This window comes from Biomphalaria glabrata, chromosome 9, assembly GCF_947242115.1.
Source record: "Biomphalaria glabrata chromosome 9, xgBioGlab47.1, whole genome shotgun sequence".
Taxonomy (NCBI): domain Eukaryota; kingdom Metazoa; phylum Mollusca; class Gastropoda; family Planorbidae; genus Biomphalaria; species Biomphalaria glabrata.
The window spans coordinates 22,669,004-22,692,824 of NC_074719.1; the positions used below are offsets into that span (position 1 = coordinate 22,669,004).

At 32.9% G+C, this 23,821-nt stretch overlaps 2 protein-coding genes across 7 annotated transcripts in view; one reads left to right on the forward strand and one right to left on the reverse strand.

The window, feature by feature from the left end:
• LOC106079959 (F-box/LRR-repeat protein 6-like) lies at nt 1-15,992 on the forward strand. 4 transcript variants are annotated; one of them, XM_056042223.1, is made up of 12 exons: nt 1-57; nt 3,277-3,486; nt 3,726-3,838; nt 3,999-4,128; nt 5,605-5,794; nt 6,481-6,621; nt 7,086-7,211; nt 8,898-9,059; nt 11,945-12,039; nt 12,593-12,755; nt 14,241-14,395; nt 14,534-15,992. In XM_056042223.1, exons 2-12 carry the CDS (start codon nt 3,350-3,352, stop codon nt 14,691-14,693), a joined length of 1,572 nt encoding a protein of 523 aa, XP_055898198.1. In that variant the 5' UTR covers nt 1-57; nt 3,277-3,349; the 3' UTR covers nt 14,694-15,992. The 4 variants fall into 4 exon arrangements, with proteins under 4 accessions (XP_055898198.1, XP_055898200.1, XP_055898197.1 ...); XM_056042225.1 differs by lacking the exon at nt 1-57 and adding an exon at nt 162-186; XM_056042222.1 differs by lacking the exon at nt 1-57 and adding an exon at nt 266-2,885.
• Nucleotides 15,993-16,385: 393 nt separating this feature from the next.
• LOC106066659 (uncharacterized) overlaps nt 16,386-23,821 on the reverse strand; it is a 39,957-nt gene continuing 32,521 nt past the window's right edge. For all 3 annotated transcript variants that reach the window (XM_056042221.1, XM_056042219.1, XM_056042220.1), the window contains exon 9: nt 16,386-16,616. In XM_056042221.1, the coding sequence (XP_055898196.1) occupies nt 16,407-16,616 (210 nt within the window). In that variant the 3' untranslated portion in view covers nt 16,386-16,406. The remainder of the gene's footprint in view (nt 16,617-23,821) is intronic.

A 23,821-nucleotide genomic window follows, 5' to 3' on the forward strand; every position in this document is an offset into this window, starting at 1 on the left:
TTTATATAAAGAATCTAGATTTAGATTTTAGATCTAGAATTCTCGACTAGCTACTAGGTTATATCTAGATCTATATACTAATATATATATAGCTAATATAGGTCTAGATCTAGAAATCTTTAAATTATTAAATCTAGATATCTAAATCTAGGTCTAGAATAATTATATTTCTATTAGATCTATAATGTAGGGGGTAACCTTTCTAGATCTATATAGATCAGTAGATCTAGTAAAATCTAGTTTAAGTTCTTATTTAGAATTAATTTAGATTTATTTAGTTATTATAGTATTATGGCCTATTACTGGCTATACTCGGCTATATATATAGTAGCCAAGATATGATACTATTTACTATATTCTATATCACTATATTACTATATGATAGTATAGTTAGGTACTTCGATAAAAATTTCAAAATGATCACAATGCAATGGAACCTATTTAGTTAGATAGAGCTTGAGAAATGCTTTCCAATGATACCAATTTTATATTGCTAAGTTAATTGTGAGGGAAGTTATTAAATTTTTAGTGGCCAAAAATTAGCCTTCTTTAGCCTTTGTAAATAAAAAAAAAATCTGTGACCGAAACAACTGACAGTTGAACTTAAATTAACTGTATTATAAAAGTCTTAAAGATATAGGGTTGAAACTTCACACTCTTTTACATTAACCAGTATTCTGTTAAAATAAATTAAAAAAATAAGACCAAGCAATAAAATCTTTGAAAAAAAGTTAATTAATATATAAAAAAAGCCTTCGACAAAAAATAAAAATATATGTGATTTTGTCATCCTATGAGCCCAAAAATCACAAATAAAACAAATCAGAGATCTGTATTGTGTTTTATTTTGTTTAATTATAATTCTACTGTATTTAAATAGCTATTTATATGCATCAGATAGATAATTCTTATAAATTATAAATGAAAATAGCACTGCACAGAAAAATATTTCCTAAAATTTAATGACTTAATATAAGTTTCATAAACTTCATAAAAAAACAGTTTTAACCTTTTTGTAGAGCACTGGCAATTAATCATTTTAAAATGCCTTAATTTAAATGCTTTAAAAATTAGATTGTAAATGAAAAATTTCTTGCTTCGGACAATAAAATAAAAAAGAAACCTTGCGATTTTTTTAGAAGTTATTAAAAGATTTTTTACTTGAATTTTTGTGCAATAATAGCTCATCATTTTAAAAATATAATGTACTCATTTATTAACTATTAATTTACATGTATATTAATAGAAAAAAACAACACACAGAAAAAAAAATTAATTATTAGTTCGCTGAGCTAAAAATATGAAAAAAAAATTGTAATATTTAATATTATTTTTTAAAGTAATTAAACTTTTTTCTTTAAAATTTGCAGATTACAAAGTCATTATAATAAAGACACATTCCCTCTCCATAATCTAGCATTCAAACACTATAAAAGTTAATCTAAATGAAAAATTCCTATGTGTGCTTCTAAAAATAGCCCGTGATAGACAGAAATTGACCATTTCCAGTAAATCACAGTGTTGGTTGTTACTAAAAATAGATTTTAACCATCAACTTTGAAAATTAATATCTAAAGAGTGCGCCAAGCTACAAAGTTCAAACTTAGCACACATATATATATATTAACATGCTAAATTCAATAGAATTAGTGAGATTGTTGTAACCATAAACACTTTTATTTTATTTAAAAAAGAAAATTTTACCCTTCTTTGTCTTTGTTAATTTTAATATCAAATATCTTTAAAGTGTGCCAAGAGAATTTAATGAAATTTGAAATATACACATTTCATAATATGATAAATTATTGTAGCAAACAGCATTGTTGTAACTTTTATAGGAAAAAAGTTGTAAAAATGTCAACTTTCACATAAACTTTTGTTAAGAAAAATTTAACAGATTGGCTTCAAAAGCAAATAAAAATGATCTCTGATATCTTATGTTTACAAAAAGTAATCATAATTAGTCGTCAAATCAAATACAATATGTTAAAACTTTGATGGAAATGACCACCCCTTAAAAAAGGGTAAAATGTGCTGACACACTTTTCAGCCATTTTTTGGGAGAAAAAAAAATGGATCTAGGTCAGTTTATCGAAGTACCTAGTATAGTGGCTATATGAGTATAGGCTCTACTCTTTGCCATAGGCGCCATAGAAAATAGTCTAATTAGTCTAATAACTAATAAGTAATTTCAAAGGCATAGTCATAGTCGGGCATAGATCTATTCTATTAGATTATCATTAGAATAGAATTAGACTACTAGTGACTAAATAGTCAATAGATTTAAATCAATTCATGTCGATGACAATTCAAATATGATTAAAATAAAAAAAAAATAATAGTAGTAGTAGTCTAAATGGAGAGACTATTGAAATTGTGCAAACCTTTAAATACCTTGGTACTATCCTAGACAATAAACTAAATTTTACTGCAAATACTGATTATATCAGCAAAAAAGGGCAGCAAAGATTACGACTACTAAGAAAACTGTCCTCGTTTAATGTTAGCGAAAAGGCCTTGGCTATGTTTTATCACGCTCACATCTGCAATGTTTTCAGTTTCAATATCACTGCCTGGTATGGCAATCTGAGCATTAAAAATAGGAATAAACTTAATAGAATCCTCAATGCTGCTGGCAAAATCATTGGCAAAAAACAAACCCCATTTGGGCAGTTGTTTGAGACAAACATCTATAAAAAAGCTAACAAGATCCTTGAAATAAAGAATCACCCTTTGTGTCAGGATTTTGTGATTTTACCATCACAAAAGAGATACAAGACACCGATAGCAAAGACAAACAAACACAAACACTCTTTTGTTCCCCTGGCAATCAAATCATTAAATAAGAACAATCTGGTACAAACTTTGTCACATGTAAATTATGAGTGAGTCTGGTGTGAATGTACACTTTGGTTTCTTATAGTTATAATGTTTTTTGTTTGGTAATGCACAAATTGTAAGACAAATTTCCTTACGGATAATAAAGATTATTATTATTATTATTATTATTATTATTAAATTCTAAATCTCTATAATTATATTGTATATAGTCAATATAGAATTATATAGGTCTAGTCTTCAAGATCATACTAGATCTAGATCAGATGTAGACCTATATTGATATATATTATATCTCTATAGAGAATTAAGCAAAAGTTAATTATACATTATTATTTATTTATATATGTTATCAAATATTTTTTTTATATAAAACTACTCTAGATCTATTCTATATCTATAACTATATTATATATCTTTTAATATATATTCCTGTAGTCTAAATTTCTCTACACCCTAATAATACCAAAGATAGATCAAAAATATTATATATTATATACAAACTCTGCAAATGTCAAAACCTAAAAGACGTGGTGGAAAGGGTCTGTTTGGTCTTCAGAAGAAAAAGTCTATCCTATTTACATTCCAACCTAGAGAAGGAGAAGAATATTCATCTGACTCAGAAGATTCAGATTATGTTCCTGGAAGGTATTTGATCATTTAAAACTTTTTCCCCTCATTATCTCATCAGACTCCAAATGTTCAGTTTTTTATTTTGTATAGTGCTGGTTAACTTGAAACCTTTTCATTTGTTTAATGCAAATGATATTTTAAAATAGTACTCATATTTCAGAGTTTTACACAATTATAGAATTCAACATGTCAAGATGTAGATCTATCACTTTAAGATTTTACATTTCATAGATGTTTAAAATATTGTTTTCCAGACATTCATCAGACGAAGGCGAGGAACTTCCTTTGAATCAGGTGAAAAAAAGAGTCAGAAAAGAAAATGTGAAACACAATAAAGTTCAGTCAGGGAAAAAATTAAGAAATTCAGGTTAAAATTATAATTTGATCTAATTTAAGTTTAAAGAACTATAAGAAAAGAGACATGACTTATTGATAAGAGGTTAATATTAAGATATGAATAAATAAATATACAATGTTTTGAAGTAGGAATGAGCACAATTTAATAATTTTAACTTTACTCCATTCAGCTAGATCATCCGTTGAACAATGCACTGTATCAAATGACGATACAATGACTGTGAGATTGCCAGATGAAATATTATTGAGAATATTTCAGTTTTGTGTATTAAATGAAGGAATTTCCAAGTTTCTACCCAGGTAAATGTCTTTTAAATTTTGAGTTATCTTTCCATTAGTGACATTCCATCTAATACCTGTCTTATACCACCAGTTGAAACACAGAAAAGCAACAAAAGAAGTGCAATTAATTAGTCTGAGCATATAAACAAAATTTGTCCCAGTTAAAAAAAAGTCTTAAGAAAAAAATCATAAAAATGTTTAGATCACTGATATTACAAAAAAGTCACAGGTATGCATATTACTTGAACGAATATATTATTATTAGTCAAAAGCATGACATTATTTAGACTGGAAGGAAACAAGAAAAACAAAAATAATACTTTTTTTTAAAAGAGAAGGCTTATATGAAGTGTAATTGTATCAATTAGTTGGGATCACTCATGTAAATATATGTATAATAATAATAAATCTGTGCCATTAGAAATATTTTTACCATTTAAAAAAAAAATTAGCTTTTTAGCTTTCTTAATGCGCTATGATCCTATCATTTGTCTGGATCAGTTTTGAAAGGGGGAGGTGGAAAGTGGGTATCTTGGTGAATGTTTACATGATTCTTTTTTAAATGCAAAAATAAATAGTTCACTCAGGGCTTAAGAGTCCTCAAGGAGACTAATTCAACTTATACCACCACATCTATCAAGTACGATCACTTTTTATAATTTCTTTCCCTTGTTCAAGATACCAAATAGAATAATTAATTACCAATAGTTAATTAACTAATTGGTTAATTATTTTTATTGATTCTTGTGTTGTCAGCTACAAGAAATAATAGTGCAAAATTACTGCTTAATCTGAGATTGGATGTCCTGCTTTAAGTCTTTTAGAAATTTAAAAAAATTAAGTAAAGTTCCCCTTTCAGACCTTGCAATCTATAGGGCAGATGATGTAAAGGTCATCTTTTTAAATGGCCAACTTTAATAATAATTATAATAATAATAATAATCTTTATTGTCCGTATGGAAATTTGTCTTACAATTTGTGCATTACACCAAACAAAAAACATTATAACTATAAGAAACCAAAGTGTAGACTCACTCATAATTTACATGTGACAAAGTTTACATCAGATTGTTCTTATTTAATGATTTGAGAGTGTCATGTGGCCAACTGCCTTTACTTTCCTCAACAAATGTAATTCAAAATCCCAGTCAACACAATTCCAATCTGAGACCTCTCTGTTCAGAAGCCAAACACTTAACCATCTAACCGCCATGTCCCCTACATAAAAAGATTTGTATGAAATTTTAAAGAAAATCAACATTTTTACCTGGACAAGCAATACAATTTATATTAATCATCACAAACTTTGTATTTTTTTTTTAGACTTTGAGATAGATCATACCATTTTTTAATTATTTTTTTTTATTAAAAAAATAGATTTTCACTCAAACTAAACTTTTTTATTTCCTTTTTTAGGATAGATATAAAAATTGTTGAGAATATATGTAAATATTATTGTATAATTTTTATTTGATTGCATTTTCTTTTAACAAGGATATCAAGAGTCTGTAAAGACTGGAATCGACTTTCCCATGATCCAACATTGTTTGAGAAACTGGACCTAAGTGCTTCGCAGTTGCAATTGACCAAGACCCTACCTAAGGGTCTCCTCGAAAATGACCTTTCCTTGTGTAAATCACTCAGTCTATCTGGACAAACTAAACTTCAAAACAGTATCATTGAGGTTAATAAAATATTACATTCAATTTAGATACTTACATTACTTAATGCACCACTTCTGCCTGAGAGACATATGTTTCTAATGTGATCTTATTAACTTATGTTTGTTATCCTTCAGATTCTCTTGTTATTTATGCCCTTTTTTTTCTTTACATTTATTGGCAACCCAAAAAGCTTAGAAGCCAGCATTGTACTACACTTGGAATGTTGGCGCTACATTCTCTGATTATTTGATGTTATTCAGGATCAATCCTTGAATTCTTTTCATTTCTTGGGTTTAACTTTTAAAAACTTGGTACTTTTTACCATTATTGAATTTTATTTTTTAGTAAAAAACCAAGAGATTAATTATAATTTTCCCTTGTGTTAAAATATTTATTTAGATGGATCAAGAGGGCTTGGAAGTTATCAGTGTCCAGTCTATATTTATGCAGTGTAAGAAATCTAAGTGTACAAAATCTAGCTGTGAAGATATTTGTTGACTGATAGTAATCAATTAAAATATCCACTTGTTTGATGAAGTAAACTTAACAAAAATTAACTCATTAAATTTCTGTTGTTTTTTTTAAACATATTAAACTTATGAAAGATAATGTAACTAAATTAAATTTTCACCAGTATTAAAAATGTGATTTAAGACAGTAGCTCTATATGTTCATACATTCACTTTCTGTAGGTCTTTATCAACAGTCTTTACTGACTTCCACTCCAGCTTTAGTATCCCTGGATGTCTTCAACTGTCCTACAATCAAACCTGAACTTGTAAAGAGGTTACCTCAACTTTGTCCATGTTTGTCACATGTGGATTTGTCACACTCCAATGATTTCAATGTGAGTCTACTTAACTGGCTTACAGTTATATTTAAAAAAAAAAAAAAAAAAAAAAAAAAGAACAATTTAACAAATGAAGAACCATATATGGCTTCAAGAAATTTAATATGCAAAACCTTTTATGATACACTAACTTGACTAGATGCAATGACAAGCATTACAAAAGAAGAGATATAAACTTAAGCTAGGTTGATAATAATAAAGAATTAGAATCCTATGCTCATTCCTTGAGGACTGCAGGAGACTAAGGAAGATAATCTATCATTGTTAAAGGATCATCTATGAAACTCTTCCCACCTTCTCTTGCAGACAGTGTCAAGAGTTTACAGTTAGTTGTTACCCAGACACCATTAGTGTTAAAAGTTTTACAGTTAGTTGATAGGCAGACACCTTAAGTGTTTAGAGTTTAGAGACATTTTTGCTTGAAATAATTTTGTTTCCTTTCTGATATTCTGACATTACAGACAAGCATTACAATTTCCTCTATTGAAGTGCTCATCACTGCTTGTGGCTTAAGACTTGTGGAGCTTCGCTTGGCTAGAATTCTAGCTGTCAAAAATAACATGAAGTCTCTTTTCAAACTTTTGCAGGTTGGCATTTGAGATATTGATTAGTGAGAACTCTTAGACAAAAATTGTTTTAATTTGTTTCTTCATATTTTTGCCACATTTAGCACACTTTTTTGTGTGATTTGTATTAACTATGGGGAAAGTAAATTGAAGAATCTATATGCATGCCATTTAGACTCTAATTAACTTAAAGATAACTCCTGTCTAATGGATTTAATCTTATTTCACAAAGAACTATTCAAGTTGAAGATGTCCGGTGCAATATCTTTCCCATTGCATATATTAAAGTATGTACCTTGAACTCTGAATTATGGAGTTAATACCCTTGCCATATTAAAGTATGTACCTTGAACTCTGAATTATGGAGTTAATACCCTTGCCATATTAAAGTATGTACCTTGAACTCTGAATTATGGAGTTAATACCCTTGCCATATTAAAGTATGTACCTTGAACTCTGAATTATGGATTTAATACCCTTGCCATATTAAAGAACTGAACTTTTTTTTTTCATGTGTATTGTCTCAGAAAAAGACATCAGTTGAATTGGCAAGACATCCTTCAGAGTTAGTAGCTGAACACTATCAACACCAACAAAAAAAGTCTCAACTCAGATAGTCTCAAAATATTTTCTGCATGGCTGAAATGTAATTTTCTGTAAGACTTGAACTGGAAGCTATGCAATTGAAGTTGACAACTTATAAAGGTGCAAATATGCACTTAAGATTTTCCTTAAAGAATGTCGACTTGACATCTTGAATGGGGTAAATAAACTCAAGGTTCATCATCATGGCATAGTGTTGCTCAAGTTACTAGCTTTAAAAGAAATCAATTAGCCAATGGCAATGCACAATAAGGGGAAAGAAGCTTTTGAACAGATGACCCAACCTACACATACATTAAGAAGAACTAACTTTGGAGGATTTAAGAACAATCCACCCCATTGTCATATGTTCTGACATGTTTGTAAGAAGAAATTGCAACAGCTTCAAACTGCAAAATAACATCTTGGTTAATTTTTACAGTGCAACAATTCAAAATCTTCTAGTATATGCAATAACTTGTTGTCAAGGCAACATGACCTCTAAACTGTTGTCTTATAAAAGAGCTTAAAACACACACACACACACTCACACACACAACCATTTTTAAATGAACTTCCTGAACAAAAAAACTTTCAGCAAAGTTTGGAACAAATCCTTCAAGAGGATTGCCACCGGCTTCATTATGACTTGGTCATGTCATTAAGAAGTGATTGACTTCTGTCCATCAAGACTAGAAAAAAACATTTAAAAAACTCATTTGTACCTCATTCTGTCTGACTTGATCAGTGCTACTCATTGACTAGGGATCATGAAAAAATCAAGGCATGTGTCTGTGTAGTCAATGTGTTGTGTCTGTTCTCCTTCGTGGAATGTTGTTGTTATTTTTATTTATTTACTAATTGAAAAAAAAAGACCTTGTAATCACACAAAAAATTCCAGTAAGGATCAATAAGGCTGTCTTAGTCTTCTGCTTGCCATATAACTTTGTGTCAGTTCAACTTTATGTACCTAGCTGTCGAGAGAATTTTAGATTTTAAATATAGTTAGTAAACTCATCGGACAATAATAATAATAATTTTTTCTTTAACTGAATCAGATTCTTATAATGTAAATTTTTTACATTATTATGTTTTTAAAAGTTTTCTAATGTTTATTCTTTGCAGGACAACTGTCCCAATTTAGAGGAACTTGATTTAAGAATGAACCCAAGGTTTCCGCAAGCGGTGTCTCCACACTGTTATGTTGATATGGTTGGATTCATTAAGGGCTGCCCCAAGCTGAAAGAGCTTCGACTGGATGGTGTCAACATTTGTGAAAAACTTGAGGTAATCTTTTAGATTACTCAGCACTATGTTCTACCAGCATGTTGCAAAGTATTTGCAAACCTTGTATTGGCAAAGCTCCTTTCAATCTTTAGATTAAATTAAATAAGAGAATTGTCCAAGATCTTCTCTAATTATTCGAAATGTTTGTTGGAAATTACTTTCAACTGTTCTTTTATGGTCATGTTTTAGTTTCTATTCCAATTTTTATTTGAATGCTGCACTTATAAAATTTCTAAACCTTTTATCTGATTAGTTTTTCGTCACCCATTTTAATCATCTGAAACTGCTTTCAAGGGGGAAAACATTTTATAACTCAATACTGTTTTCCCAATTCTAAAACCCTTCTACTACCCTTAATTGGACAGTTCCACCTCTAAGCAGTGACGTAGCGAGGGGAGGAGGGGGGGGGAGAATATACAAATATTGGCATAACAGAATGTACCAAGATGTAGTCCACACATCACATTTAGTGAAGAAAAAAAAAAGGTTAGATTTAGGGTTAATGCATTCCAAGGAAAATTGTATGTCTTATTTTTGCATTCCAAGGAAAATTGTATGTCTCATTTTTTTAAAGTTCACATTGCTGGTTAATTCACTTGTGGCCTTTCTATACATTTGTGTTTGTCTTTCTGCTTTGATGTCATAATTCCCAACTGCATAACTTTTTATGTGATTGTAGATTTTTTTATGTACCTACTTTGTGACACTCAGACCAGTTAGCAAGATTTATATCTTTTCAAACAAAATGTATGATTCATTAATTCCTTCCTTCTTCACTCTTGTTATGTCACATGATCCAATGTTCAGTAATTCCTGGATATGATTATGATTCACTTTCTTTGTTTCCTTCTGTAACATTATTCTGTAATGCAGTCTTGGCTTACACTGGGCATGTTATTGTCTCTTAACAGTTAACTCACCCAGTTCTTTTTTCTTCTACTGTCTTATTATATTTATTATTATGAAATGTATTGTGTCACTTTGTTAGTTTTCTGATGTAGATTTGATTGGTTCTTTGTTTGTTATTGTCTGATGTAGATTTGATTGGTTCTTTGTTTGTTAGTATTCTGGTGTATTCGAGAGACTAAGTATGCTTGAATTTGGCTTGGCTACCTATGCAGGGGGCTCGAGGCTCAACACCCGACGAGCAGAGTTGTGTTTACTGAGCACCTAAAGGCAGCACAGAAAACCATATCACAGATAGCCCCTTCCCCCACTGGTCCACTAATGAGGTTGGACCATAGCACTCTGAGCATGCTGTAAGCATGAAAGTAGTGCTATATAAAAGTTATAATTTATTTATTTTATGTAGATTTGATTGGTTCCTTGTTTGTATACCTTCATTCATTTACTTCTTCATTGTTCTCATTGTTATGTTGGAGTGTTCATATCACTAGACCAATACATGAGATGAACTGCACAGTGGTTTCCAAATCAGGGAGCTCTCCATATAGTTTTCTTTCTATTGGGGTGATTTGGGGCCAATGTCTTATACGGGCCTCTTGATAAAAAGAGCAGTTTTGGAGGACGTGGTCGGCATTTTCTGGTGATACTCCACATGGGCAGATTTCACTGGTTCCAATTTTGAGCTTCCGGTACATGTGTTGTCACATTCTGTTGTGTCCGGTCCTGAGTCGAAAGATTAGACGTTGGTCTTGTCGGGATAGCTTATAGTAAGCGTCATCTTTCTTGTGATTTGGATGGGAGCTCGTCCATTTCTCATTTATTTTATCTACAATTAATTTCTTCATTTCTTCTGGATAGAGTGCAGAGTGTACATGTGAGTTTGTTCTCCCACTCTTGGCGAGTGTTTCAGCCTTCTCATTTCCTGCTAGTTGTATATGAGCTGGTATCCATTGAATAACAGTTTTTTTGCTGTTGTTGTTGAGCTTTGTAAGTGCTGTTCTGAGGTTTTTAATATAAGAGGAATCAGAGTTTTGCAAACTTTGGAGGGTTGTTTTTGCGTCTGTTAGAAAGACAATCTGACTGTGAGGGGAACTTGGATGATTTGCTAGCATGGTAGCAGCTAGTGCTAGTGCTTCCCTTTCTGCTCTGTGACTTTCAGAGAGCTATCCAGTTGCAATGGATTTTTCTAGTTTGCCTCCATCTGGCCATTCGATAAGTATTCCAGCTCCTCCATTTGTGGTGGCTTTATGGGTTGAGCCATCTGTGTAAACTCTGATCCACTGATTGCTATTATAATTGGTATGTAGAAAACAGTTCACTATTTTCTTGAGCTCTGTTGGTCTGTGATCAGATTTTCTTTTTATGCTTTCAATATGGTCCCTTATAGTAGGAAAAGGGCTTTCGTCCCAGGGTGGAGATTCATTATAGTGTATCGAGGATTCCAGAGTAATTTTTTCAAGTTGGTGTTTCTTTTTTAGGTTTAGAGATTCCTGTATGAAATTGGTCCTTTTGAGACGGTTTTTTGTGCCAGTTTTGTGGATTTTTGTTCTGAGTGGGTGCCTCTCCAAGGTTTCCAATTTAGTGAATTGGGAAGGATTTTTATTTCTCTTCTTTCATCCAGAGAGATCAGGGCAGCGGTTTCCTCCATAGCTCTTATGGGTGTTGTTTTGATTGCTCCTGTCATTATCCTTAGACCAATATTTTAAACCTTGTCTATTTTCCTTAGGTTGGTTTGGGCTGCTGAGCCCCATGCTGAGGCACCATATTCTAGTACAGGTCTTACATAACTGGTATAGGTCTTTTTCAGGATGTTGTGATTAGCTCCCCAATCTGTGCCAGCTAATTTTTTCAAGAGGGATAGTCTCTGGATGCCTTTACTCTTACTTATTCATTTACTAAATTTGGATTATCAGGGTATTTTTTTTGGAAGATTAAACTTAACATAATTATTTTTATTTTGTTTATTGTTACTCTTACAGACTAAAAAACCTTATGAACCAACATTAATCAATCTAAAGACATTCTCACAGTCTGCTGTTCTATGTGACACTTCTGTCCAACCAATATTTTATTTGTAAGTAGTTTAAGTTGATTTTAAATGGTATTAGCTTGTGCTGTATGTCTAGATACAAATACACAGACTAAATGAACTGTTTATAAAGGCAGAAATTAATACATATTGACCTAAAATCAGTGATAGTTAATTTATCGATTGTTTACAATTTGAAATTAATATTTTTTAAATATTAATTAATATTAATTATAATATTAATTTTTTACATTGTTTTCTGAATATAATGTATCTTCTAGTCCCAATCTATCATTAGCTAATAAGCCAATTAAATTAGACAGTTTAATTTTAGAGTAAATCTTTATTTTCTTAATTCAATTAATTTTTTTTTTAAGAAATGAATTTAACATTTTTAAAAAGTCTAGTTTTGTACCCAAGCCAAAGTGATTATGCAAATATATATATAAAAAAAGGATGATAAACTATTTCTATCAACATAGTTCTACTTGTATTGAACTTCTTTGTAGTCTGTTAAGCTTGTATTGAACTTCTTTGTAGTCTTGGAAATCTATCACCTGTGCATTGTCATCTAAATGTACATTTGTTTTGAATACAGAATGTTTGGTCCTGACTGTCGACTGACTGAACTAAACATCAGCAGTTCTAACCTTGTACCTACTGAAATTATTGACTTTGTGACTGAAGTGGAGTCTTGCTACATGGCTGACATGAAGTGGAAATCAGTGGAGGTCATGATCCTTTATGAGTGTTTATCTAAGGTTAGGAACTGAAGAGATTATAATGCACTTATCAGTAAATAATGAGAGATTATAAAGCACTTATCAGTAAATAATGAGAGATTATAAAGCACTTATCAGTAAATAATGAGAGATTAAAATGCATTTGACTGTAAATAATGAGAAATTAATATGCACTTATCAGTAAATAATGAGAGATTATTTTTAAAATATCAGGCAACACATTGACAACTGGTGTTGTACAATGTGATAATAAGTGACCAGCAGTTTTTTAGAGTTCTTTCTGTCTAGTACTGAATAAAAAGACTTGGCTTTTGCTTTCCTATGTTTTAGCTATTGTTGTAAATGGTTTTTTTTCAGTAAAAAGTGCCCTTACTTCTGTGTAAGGCCAAGCTTAAAATGAAGCCTTTATTCTGTCCTAAAGTTATTGAACGTATGCATTTATGAACATTAAATTAAAGTTTGTTTTTTCGTTTCTATTGTTCTAAAACAATTTAAATTGTTCTGTATGAAATAAGCCTAGGAATGAAAGATGAATTAGATAAACCAGAAGTAGGAAGTAATGGGTTAGTGGATGTCGTTTGATGGACATTTACTTAAATCTACTCAATCTGTAACACACCTTGGAAATAGTCCTGTCCATTGGGAGTCGGAGCACATTCATCACTGAGAAGGATTTCATGCAGTAGACAGGTGTGGACGGAGAGCTCTACATCCCTAGTCCTATCTGAAGTTTCCTCTTTGGCATTGACTATCAATGAGTTGGATGGTCCCATGTTATGGCTGACACCCCCTGGCAATTTTTCATATTCTTTTTATATGACATCATGTTCCATGGATGGACTGCCGATTTTCGACACACCATACATAGCAACCATGTGTTATGACCCATGCTAATTATTCCTTAATGTAAAAATGTGTAAAGTGCTGTTAAATTTCCTAATTGAATAGAGATTGTCAAAGTAAAAAGGTTGATGTAAAAATGATTTAACTCAGTTACATTAACAGTCACATACAACTATTTAAATATTATGATTCCTTTTATAATCCACTAAGTTCCTGTTTTATTTTTTGTAAATTGATATTTATTTGTTACATTTGTATTAAAAAAAAATTGAAATACTCTGTTGAAATACTCTGCTGAAATACTCTGTTGAAATACTTTGTTGAAATACTCTGTTGAAATACTTTGTTGAAATACTTTGTTGAAATACTCTGTTGAAATACTTTGTTGAAATACTTTGTTGAAATACTCTGTTGAAATACTTTGTTGAAATACTTTGTTGAAATACTTTGTTGAAATACTCTGTTGAAATACTTTGTTGAAATACTTTGTTGAAATACTCTGTTGAAATACTTTGTTGAAATACTTTGTTGAAATACTCTGTTGAAATACTTTGTTGAAATACTTTGTTGAAATACTTTGTTGAAATACTTTGTTGAAATACTCTGTTGAAATACTTTGTTGAAATACTTTGTTGAAATACTCTGTTGTTCAATTTTCAGTGGTGCACGTCTCTCAGAGTTTTAGATTTGTCTTACAACAAATTAAATGAAATTCTGGACACAGGACTTGGTGCTTACAAGTTGAGCAATGGAGTTTCTTATCCTTTAGAGGTTCTCAACCTATCCAATACAGTAGTCAGTTCTAATGTAGTCATGTAAGTACTCCAAATATTCCTATTGCAATGAAAGTTTTCAGTTTGTTCTTTTCTATCTTTGTAATTAGTTGATTGAGAATTTTTACATTTTATTTCACTATACCAAGAAGATAAATATTGCTTTTTTGCCATCATCAGCCAGATGATTAAGTCATGCAAGGGTCTTGTTAGCATTGACTTGACAGCATGCAGAGAACTACCAAGGGGGACAAAAAGGATATTTCAGAAAAATGAATTCCGCACATTGTTGAAAATTCTTTCTGGAGCTGGATCAGGTGAAGATACTGACAGTGGATAGAATGACACTTTGCATCCCATAGTTTTATTTGTAAGCATTTACAGCCATCATTCAGATTCTTGAGGTATTGACAACAGTAGCTCAAGTTATAAATTGTAAACTGTAACAATATTTATATTTGAGTGCTAGATGTGTTAATGTCTTGATGTTACGATGAGATTGTGTTGATCAGGCAATGCGTTTCTGATGTTATAATTTAGTATAGATTTCTATTTTTAAACAATTACTGAACACTGGGATTCAAAATCAACCATAAATTCAAAACAATTAAGATCCTTCAATAATAATTACAAAGCTTTCATTCTGGAACTAGGAACCACTTTAATAATATACACTGTACAATACAATTTAATGAAACAAATTTACTGTCATCGTTCAAGCTCCTTAACTCAATATCCCAGACCTTTAAATACTTTTTACCATCTACCTCTCTCTATATTTGGAAACAACCTCACTCCTTCCTTTTATGGTCTGGAATTTACCGGACAAGGTGATGCAAATATTCAGCCAATAAAGGCATTGATAATGGACTTGCTCTCTTCTTTTCTGTGAAACTAGTCAATATAACCATGACCTTGCATTGCAGAAATCTAAAAATAAACTAGATGCAACAGTAGCTTTATGCTACATGACATAAGAGAATTAACTTCATCACCTGTTGCTTTGCACCTCAAAAAGAAAATTCTGTTTGAATGTGTGCTGTGTTAGCTACAAACATTTCATATTGTGTGAATTTATGAATTAACTTTTTTGTGTGTAGTTCAGTGATGCTGAAAAATATGTCTGCCAAGTCATATTCCTACTAGGTACTCTCCCCTGCTTTTTTAAAATTTTGGTATTATTGTCTGAAATTTCATAGGGGCCAAATAGAACCGCATCATAGGCTGGATGGTCTGCAGGCTGGAGCATGAATGTTAGAATTAGTAGCATTTCTAGTGTGACTTTTAATATCCAAATCTCACTAGTGAAAATGAACTTGTCTAGACACTTTTATTTAATTTAGAATGTTATTGGACAAGTAAATGCTTACAAATATGTTGTGTTGATACTGGGCAGCACATGTTTTGTTATATCCCTTGGAAAAACATATTTTTTGTAATGATCTCAAATTTGATGATGTATGTTTGGAAGTGATGTTCATTTCTTACTTTTGTGTGTGTGTAGATTTTTAGATTTTATTGTCACATTCACAGATACATTTGTTGTTTTTTTTTACTTTAAAATATGTAACATGTTGTAAATAAAACCACAAAAAAAAAAAATTGTCACTTCCAGAATAAATAACTGTCTCTCCATTAATTGGATGTTTTTTGTTTATGTTATTTGAAGACTTTCAACTGAAAAATTATTTTCTCTATAATTATTATTCTAAAACCTTTAGTTCAATTGTTAAGAAAGGTTGCAATTATTTCATTATGCAGATCCAGCTTTGGCCTAAATATTAATTTTTTGTTTACATTGACTTTAGCTTTTCATTTGGTGTGTCAAAGGTATACATTGAAGTCCTTTTACATTCTCAAGCAAATAATTGCATTTATACTACAGTCTTCCCCCATACAGGATTATACACTCTCTCTCTACTGTCCCCATTACCATTGGCCAAAACATTACTTCTTATTAAGTCCTCTTAGGACACTAATACACATCTTAATACACACACTAGAGGAAGGCAATAATACAATCACACACATATTGTAACTTGAAGGAACTTTTTTATTTTGTGGAATTATAAAAGCTGCAACTAAGGAAATAAATAAAATTCATACGAAAGCCCCTGGAGTAGTAAGCATAGACGATGGGCTGGAGGGCCATTCTGGTGCACCACAACAAAATGTAGTGCATCTCTGGAGCGCCCATTGAGCCAGGGAAGTGGGAGATGTTGTAGTAGATATACAGGCATGTGATGGGCAGCCAACACATCAGCTGGAGAGAGAGAACACACTTTAGAATAGGGGCCGGAGTTGAATGGTACACAGGGAAATGTGTGGCAACAATGATTGGTGAATAAACAGATTTATGTCCTTCAATGTGAATTATTTACAGAAAATGAAGAATGAATCTTTCTGTGGCATTATCTGGTCATTAGTTGTTTCAATAAACTTATTCTAGTTGTTCCAATAAACTTATTCTAGTTGTTCCAATAAACTTATTCTAGTTGTTCCAATTAACTTATTCTAGTTGTTCCAATTAACTTATTCTAGTTGTTCCAATAAACTTATTCTAGTTGTTCCAATAAACTTATTCTATTTCCTTTTTTCCTTGTTTTGTTTTTAACATTCCTCAGTGGTCACTGGCTCTAGAATTGTAAATTTTGTTTTTTTCTGTTTCACTGATCACATCCAATAATACTAGCCACCAAAAGTTTTGCCCCTTTGATAGAATGTATTCATCAGAGTTGGATGGAATCTATTGAAGCTATTCAGCCATCATGCTTTTTGTCCTAAGTCATCTATTGTTTTGTCCTAAGTCATCTATTGTTTTGTCCTAAGTCATCTATTGTTTTGAACTAAATGACAGAAATGAGTTAGTTGGATTATTTGCATACCGAAAATGACTATTTAGTATGAATGTGTGTTGCCCACAATTTTAGTCATGCATGAGTGTATTTGTGCCCAATATTTAGGTTATGTATGAGTGTATTTGTGCCCAATATTTAGGTTATGTATGAGTTTGAGTATTTCTCATTTATTAGATCATGAATGTGTCTGTTCCCCATTAACTACTGAGTTATGACTTAGGTTGTCATTTCATTTTTAAGCAACTAATAAATAATTTCAAATCAAAATCTACACTAACAATACATTCCTTTCAGTCAGAGTCTACACTTTACTGGTCTACACTATCTAACAATACATACCTTCCAGTCAGAGTCTACACTTTACTGGTCTACACTATCTAACAATACATTCCTTCCAGTCAGAGTCTACACTTTACTGGTCTACACTATCTAACAATACATTCCTTCCAGTCAGAGTCTACACTTTACTGGTCTACACTATCTAACAATACATTCCTTTCAGTCAGAGTCTACACTTTACTGGTCTACACTATCTAACAATACATTCCTTCCAGTCAGAGTCTACACTTTACTGGTCTACACTATCTAACAATACATTCCTTCCAGTCAGAGTCTACACTTTACTGGTCTACACTATCTAACAATACATTCCTTCCAGTCAGAGTCTACACTTTACTGGTCTACACTATCTAACAATACATTCCTTCCAGTCAGAGTCTACACTTTACTGGTCTACACTATCTAACAATACATTCCTTACAGTCAGAGTCTACACTTTACTGGTCAACACTATCTAACAATACATTCCTTCCAGTCAGAGTCTACACTTTACTGGTCTACACTATCTAACAATACATTCCTTTCAGTCAGAGTCTACACTTTACTGGTCTACACTATCTAACAATACATTCCTTCCAGTCAGAGTCTACACTTTACTGGTCTACACTATCTAACAATACATTCCTTCCAGTCAGAGTCTACACTTTACTGGTCTACACTATCTAACAATACATTCCTTCCAGTCAGAGTCTACACTTTACTGGTCTACACTATCTAACAATACATTCCTTCCAGTCAGAGTCTACACTTTACTGGTCTACACTATCTAACAATACATTCCTTCCAGTCAGAGTCTACACTTTACTGGTCTACACTATCTAACAATACATTCCTTCCAGTCAGAGTCTACACTTTACTGGTCTACACTATCTAACAATACATTCCTTTCAGTCAGAGTCTACACTTTACTGGTCTACACTATCTAACAATACATTCCTTCCAGTCAGAGTCTACACTTTACTGGTCTACACTATCTAACAATACATTCCTTCCAGTCAGAGTCTACACTTTACTGGTCTACACTATCTAACAATACATTCCTTCCAGTCAGAGTCTACACTTTACTGGTCTACACTATCTAACAATACATTCCTTCCAGTCAGAGTCTACACTTTACTGGTCTACACTATCTAACAATACATTCCTTACAGTCAGAGTCTACACTTTACTGGTCAACACTATCTAACAATACATTCCTTCCAGTCAGAGTCTACACTTTACTGGTCTACACTATCTAACAATACATTCCTTTCAGTCAGAGTCTACACTTTACTGGTCTACACTATCTAACAATACATTCCTTCCAGTCAGAGTCTACACTTTACTGGTCTACACTATCTAACAATACATTCCTTCCAGTCAGAGTCTACACTTTACTGGTCTACACTATCTAACAATACATTCCTTCCAGTCAGAGTCTACACTTTACTGGTCTACACTATCTAACAATACATTCCTTCCAGTCAGAGTCTACACTTTACTGGTCTACACTATCTAACAATACATTCCTTCCAGTCAGAGTCTACACTTTACTGGTCTACACTATCTAACAATACATTCCTTCCAGTCAGAGTCTACACTTTACTGGTCTACACTATCTAACAATACATTCCTTCCAGTCAGAGTCTACACTTTACTGGTCTACACTATCTAACAATACATACCTTCCAGTCAGAGTCTACACTTTACTGGTCTACACTATCTAACAATACATTCCTTCCAGTCAGAGTCTACACTTTACTGGTCTACACTATCTAACAATACTTTCCTTCCAGTCAGAGTCTACACTTTACTGGTCTACACTATCTAACAATACATTCCTTCCAGTCAGAGTCTACACTTTACTGGTCTACACTATCTAACAATACATTCCTTCCAGTCAGAGTCTACACTTTACTGGTCTACACTATCTAACAATACATTCCTTCCAGTCAGAGTCTACACTTTACTGGTCTACACTATCTAACAATACATTCCTTTCAGTCAGAGTCTACACTTTACTGGTCTACACTATCTAACAATACATTCCTTCCAGTCAGAGTCTACACTTTACTGGTCTACACTATCTAACAATACATTCCTTCCAGTCAGAGTCTACACTTTACTGGTCTACATTATCTAACAATACATTCCTTCCAGTCAGAGTCTACACTTTACTGGTCTACACTATCTAACAATACATTCCTTCCAGTCAGAGTCTACACTTTACTGGTCTACACTATCTAACAATACATTCCTTCCAGTCAGAGTCTACACTTTACTGGTCTACACTATCTAACAATACATTCCTTCCAGTCAGAGTCTACACTTTACTGGTCTACACTATCTAACAATACATACCTTCCAGTCAGAGTCTACACTTTACTGGTCTACACTATCTAACAATACATTCCTTCCAGTCAGAGTCTACACTTTACTGGTCTACACTATCTAACAATACATTCCTTCCAGTCAGAATCTACACTTTACTGGTCTACACTATCTAACAATACATTCCTTCCAGTCAGAGTCTACACTTTACTGGTCTACACTATCTAACAATACATTCCTTCCAGTCAGAGTCTACACTTTACTGGTCTACACTATCTAACAATACATTCCTTCCAGTCAGAGTCTACACTTTACTGGTCTACACTATCTAACAATACATTCCTTCCAGTCAGAGTCTACACTTTACTGGTCTATACTATCTAACAATACATTCCTTCCAGTCAGAGTCTACACTTTACTGGTCTACACTATCTAACAATACATACCTTCCAGTCAGAGTCTACACTTTACTGGTCTACACTATCTAACAATACATTCCTTCCAGTCAGAGTCTACACTTTACTGGTCTACACTATCTAACAATACATTCCTTCCAGTTAGAGTCTACACTTTACTGGTCTACACTATCTAACAATACATTCCTTCCAGTCAGAGTCTACACTTTACTGGTCTACACTATCTAACAATACATTCCTTCCAGTCAGAGTCTACACTTTACTGGTCTACACTATCTAACAATAAATTCCTTCCAGTCAGAGTCTACACTTTACTGGTCTACACTATCTAACAATACATTCCAGTCATAGTCTACACTTTACTGGTCTACACTATCTAACAATACATTCCTTCCAGTCAGAGTCTACACTTTACTGGTCTACACTATCTAACAATACATTCCTTCCAGTCAGAGTCTACACTTTACTGGTCTACACTATCTAACAATACATTCCTTCCAGTCAGAGTCTACACTTTACTGGTCTACACTATCTAACAATACATTTCTTCCAGTCAGAGTCTACACTTTACTGGTCTACACTATCTAACAATACATTCCTTCCAGTCAGAATCTACACTTTACTGGTCTACACTATCTAACAATACATTCCTTCCAGTCAGAGTCTACACTTTACTGGTCTACACTATCTAACAATACATTCCTTCCAGTCAGAGTCTACACTTTACTGGTCTACACTATCTAACAATACATTCCTTCCAGTCAGAGTCTACACTTTACTGGTCTACACTATCTAACAATACATTCCTTCCAGTCAGAGTCTACACTTTACTGGTCTACACTATCTAACAATACATTCCTTCCAGTCAGAGTCTACACTTTACTGGTCTACACTATCTAACAATACATACCTTCCAGTCAGAGTCTACACTTTACTGGTCTACACTATCTAACAATACATTCCTTCCAGTCAGAGTCTACACTTTACTGGTCTACACTATCTAACAATACATTCCTTCCAGTTAGAGTCTACACTTTACTGGTCTACACTATCTAACAATACATTCCTTCCAGTCAGAGTCTACACTTTACTGGTCTACACTATCTAACAATACATTCCTTCCAGTCAGAGTCTACACTTTACTGGTCTACACTATCTAACAATACATTCCTTCCAGTCAGAGTCTACACTTTACTGGTCTACACTATCTAACAATACATTCCAGTCATAGTCTACACTTTACTGGTCTACACTATCTAACAATACATTCCTTCCAGTCAGAGTCTACACTTTACTGGTCTACACTATCTAACAATACATTCCTTCCAGTCAGAGTCTACACTTTACTGGTCTACACTATCTAACAATACATACCTTCCAGTCAGAGTCTACACTTTACTGGTCTACACTATCTAACAATACATTCCTTCCAGTCAGAGTCTACACTTTACTGGTCTACACTATCTAACAATACATTCCTTCCAGTTAGAGTCTACACTTTACTGGTCTACACTATCTAACAATACATTCCTTCCAGTCAGAGTCTACACTTTACTGGTCTACACTATCTAACAATACATTCCTTCCAGTCAGAGTCTACACTTTACTGGTCTACACTATCTAACAATACTTTCCTTCCAGTCAGAGTCTACACTTTACTGGTCTACACTATCTAACAATACATTCCAGTCATAGTCTACACTTTACTGGTCTACACTATCTAACAATACATTCCTTCCAGTCAGAGTCTACACTTTACTGGTCTACACTATCTAACAATACATTCCTTCCAGTCAGAGTCTACACTTTACTGGTCTACACTATCTAACAATACATTCCTTCCAGTCAGAGTCTACACTTTACTGGTCTACACTATCTAACAATACATTTCTTCCAGTCAGAGTCTACACTTTACTGGTCTACACTATCTAACAATACATACCTTCCAGTCAGAGTCTACACTTTACTGGTCTACACTATCTAACAATACATACCTTCCAGTCAGAGTCTACACTTTACTGGTCTACACTATCTAACAATACATTCCTTCCAGTCAGAGTCTACACTTTACTGGTCTACACTATCTAACAATACATTCCTTCCAGTCAGAGTCTACACTTTACTGGTCTACACTATCTAACAATACATTCCTTCCAGTCAGAGTCTACACTTTACTGATCTACACTATCTAACAATACATTCCTTCCAGTCAGAGTCTACACTTTACTGGTCTACACTATCTAACAATACATTCCTTCCAGTCAGAGTCTACACTTTACTGGTCTACACTATCTAACAATACATACCTTCCAGTCAGAGTCTACACTTTACTGGTCTACACTATCTAACAATACATTCCTTCCAGTCAGAGTCTACACTTTACTGGTCTACACTATCTAACAATACATTCCTTCCAGTCAGAATCTACACTTTACTGGTCTACACTATCTAACAATACATTCCTTCCAGTCAGAGTCTACACTTTACTGGTCTACACTATCTAACAATACATTCCTTCCAGTCAGAGTCTACACTTTACTGGTCTACACTATCTAACAATACATTCCTTCCAGTCAGAGTCTACACTTTACTGGTCTACACTATCTAACAATACATTCCTTCCAGTCAGAGTCTACACTTTACTGGTCTACACTATCTAACAATACATTCCTTCCAGTCAGAGTCTACACTTTACTGGTCTACACTATCTAACAATACATACCTTCCAGTCAGAGTCTACACTTTACTGGTCTACACTATCTAACAATACATTCCTTCCAGTCAGAGTCTACACTTTACTGGTCTACACTATCTAACAATACATTCCTTCCAGTTAGAGTCTACACTTTACTGGTCTACACTATCTAACAATACATTCCTTCCAGTCAGAGTCTACACTTTACTGGTCTACACTATCTAACAATACATTCCTTCCAGTCAGAGTCTACACTTTACTGGTCTACACTATCTAACAATACATTCCTTCCAGTCAGAGTCTACACTTTACTGGTCTACACTATCTAACAATACATTCCTTCCAGTCAGAGTCTACACTTTACTGGTCTACACTATCTAACAATACATTCCTTCCAGTCAGAGTCTACACTTTACTGGTCTACACTATCTAACAATACATTCCTTCCAGTCAGAGTCTACACTTTACTGGTCTACACTATCTAACAATACATACCTTCCAGTCAGAGTCTACACTTTACTGGTCTACACTATCTAACAATACATTCCTTCCAGTCAGAGTCTACACTTTACTGGTCTACACTATCTAACAATACATTCCTTCCAGTTAGAGTCTACACTTTACTGGTCTACACTATCTAACAATACATTCCTTCCAGTCAGAGTCTACACTTTACTGGTCTACACTATCTAACAATACATTCCTTCCAGTCAGAGTCTACACTTTACTGGTCTACACTATCTAACAATACATTCCTTCCAGTCAGAGTCTACACTTTACTGGTCTACACTATCTAACAATACATTCCAGTCATAGTCTACACTTTACTGGTCTACACTATCTAACAATA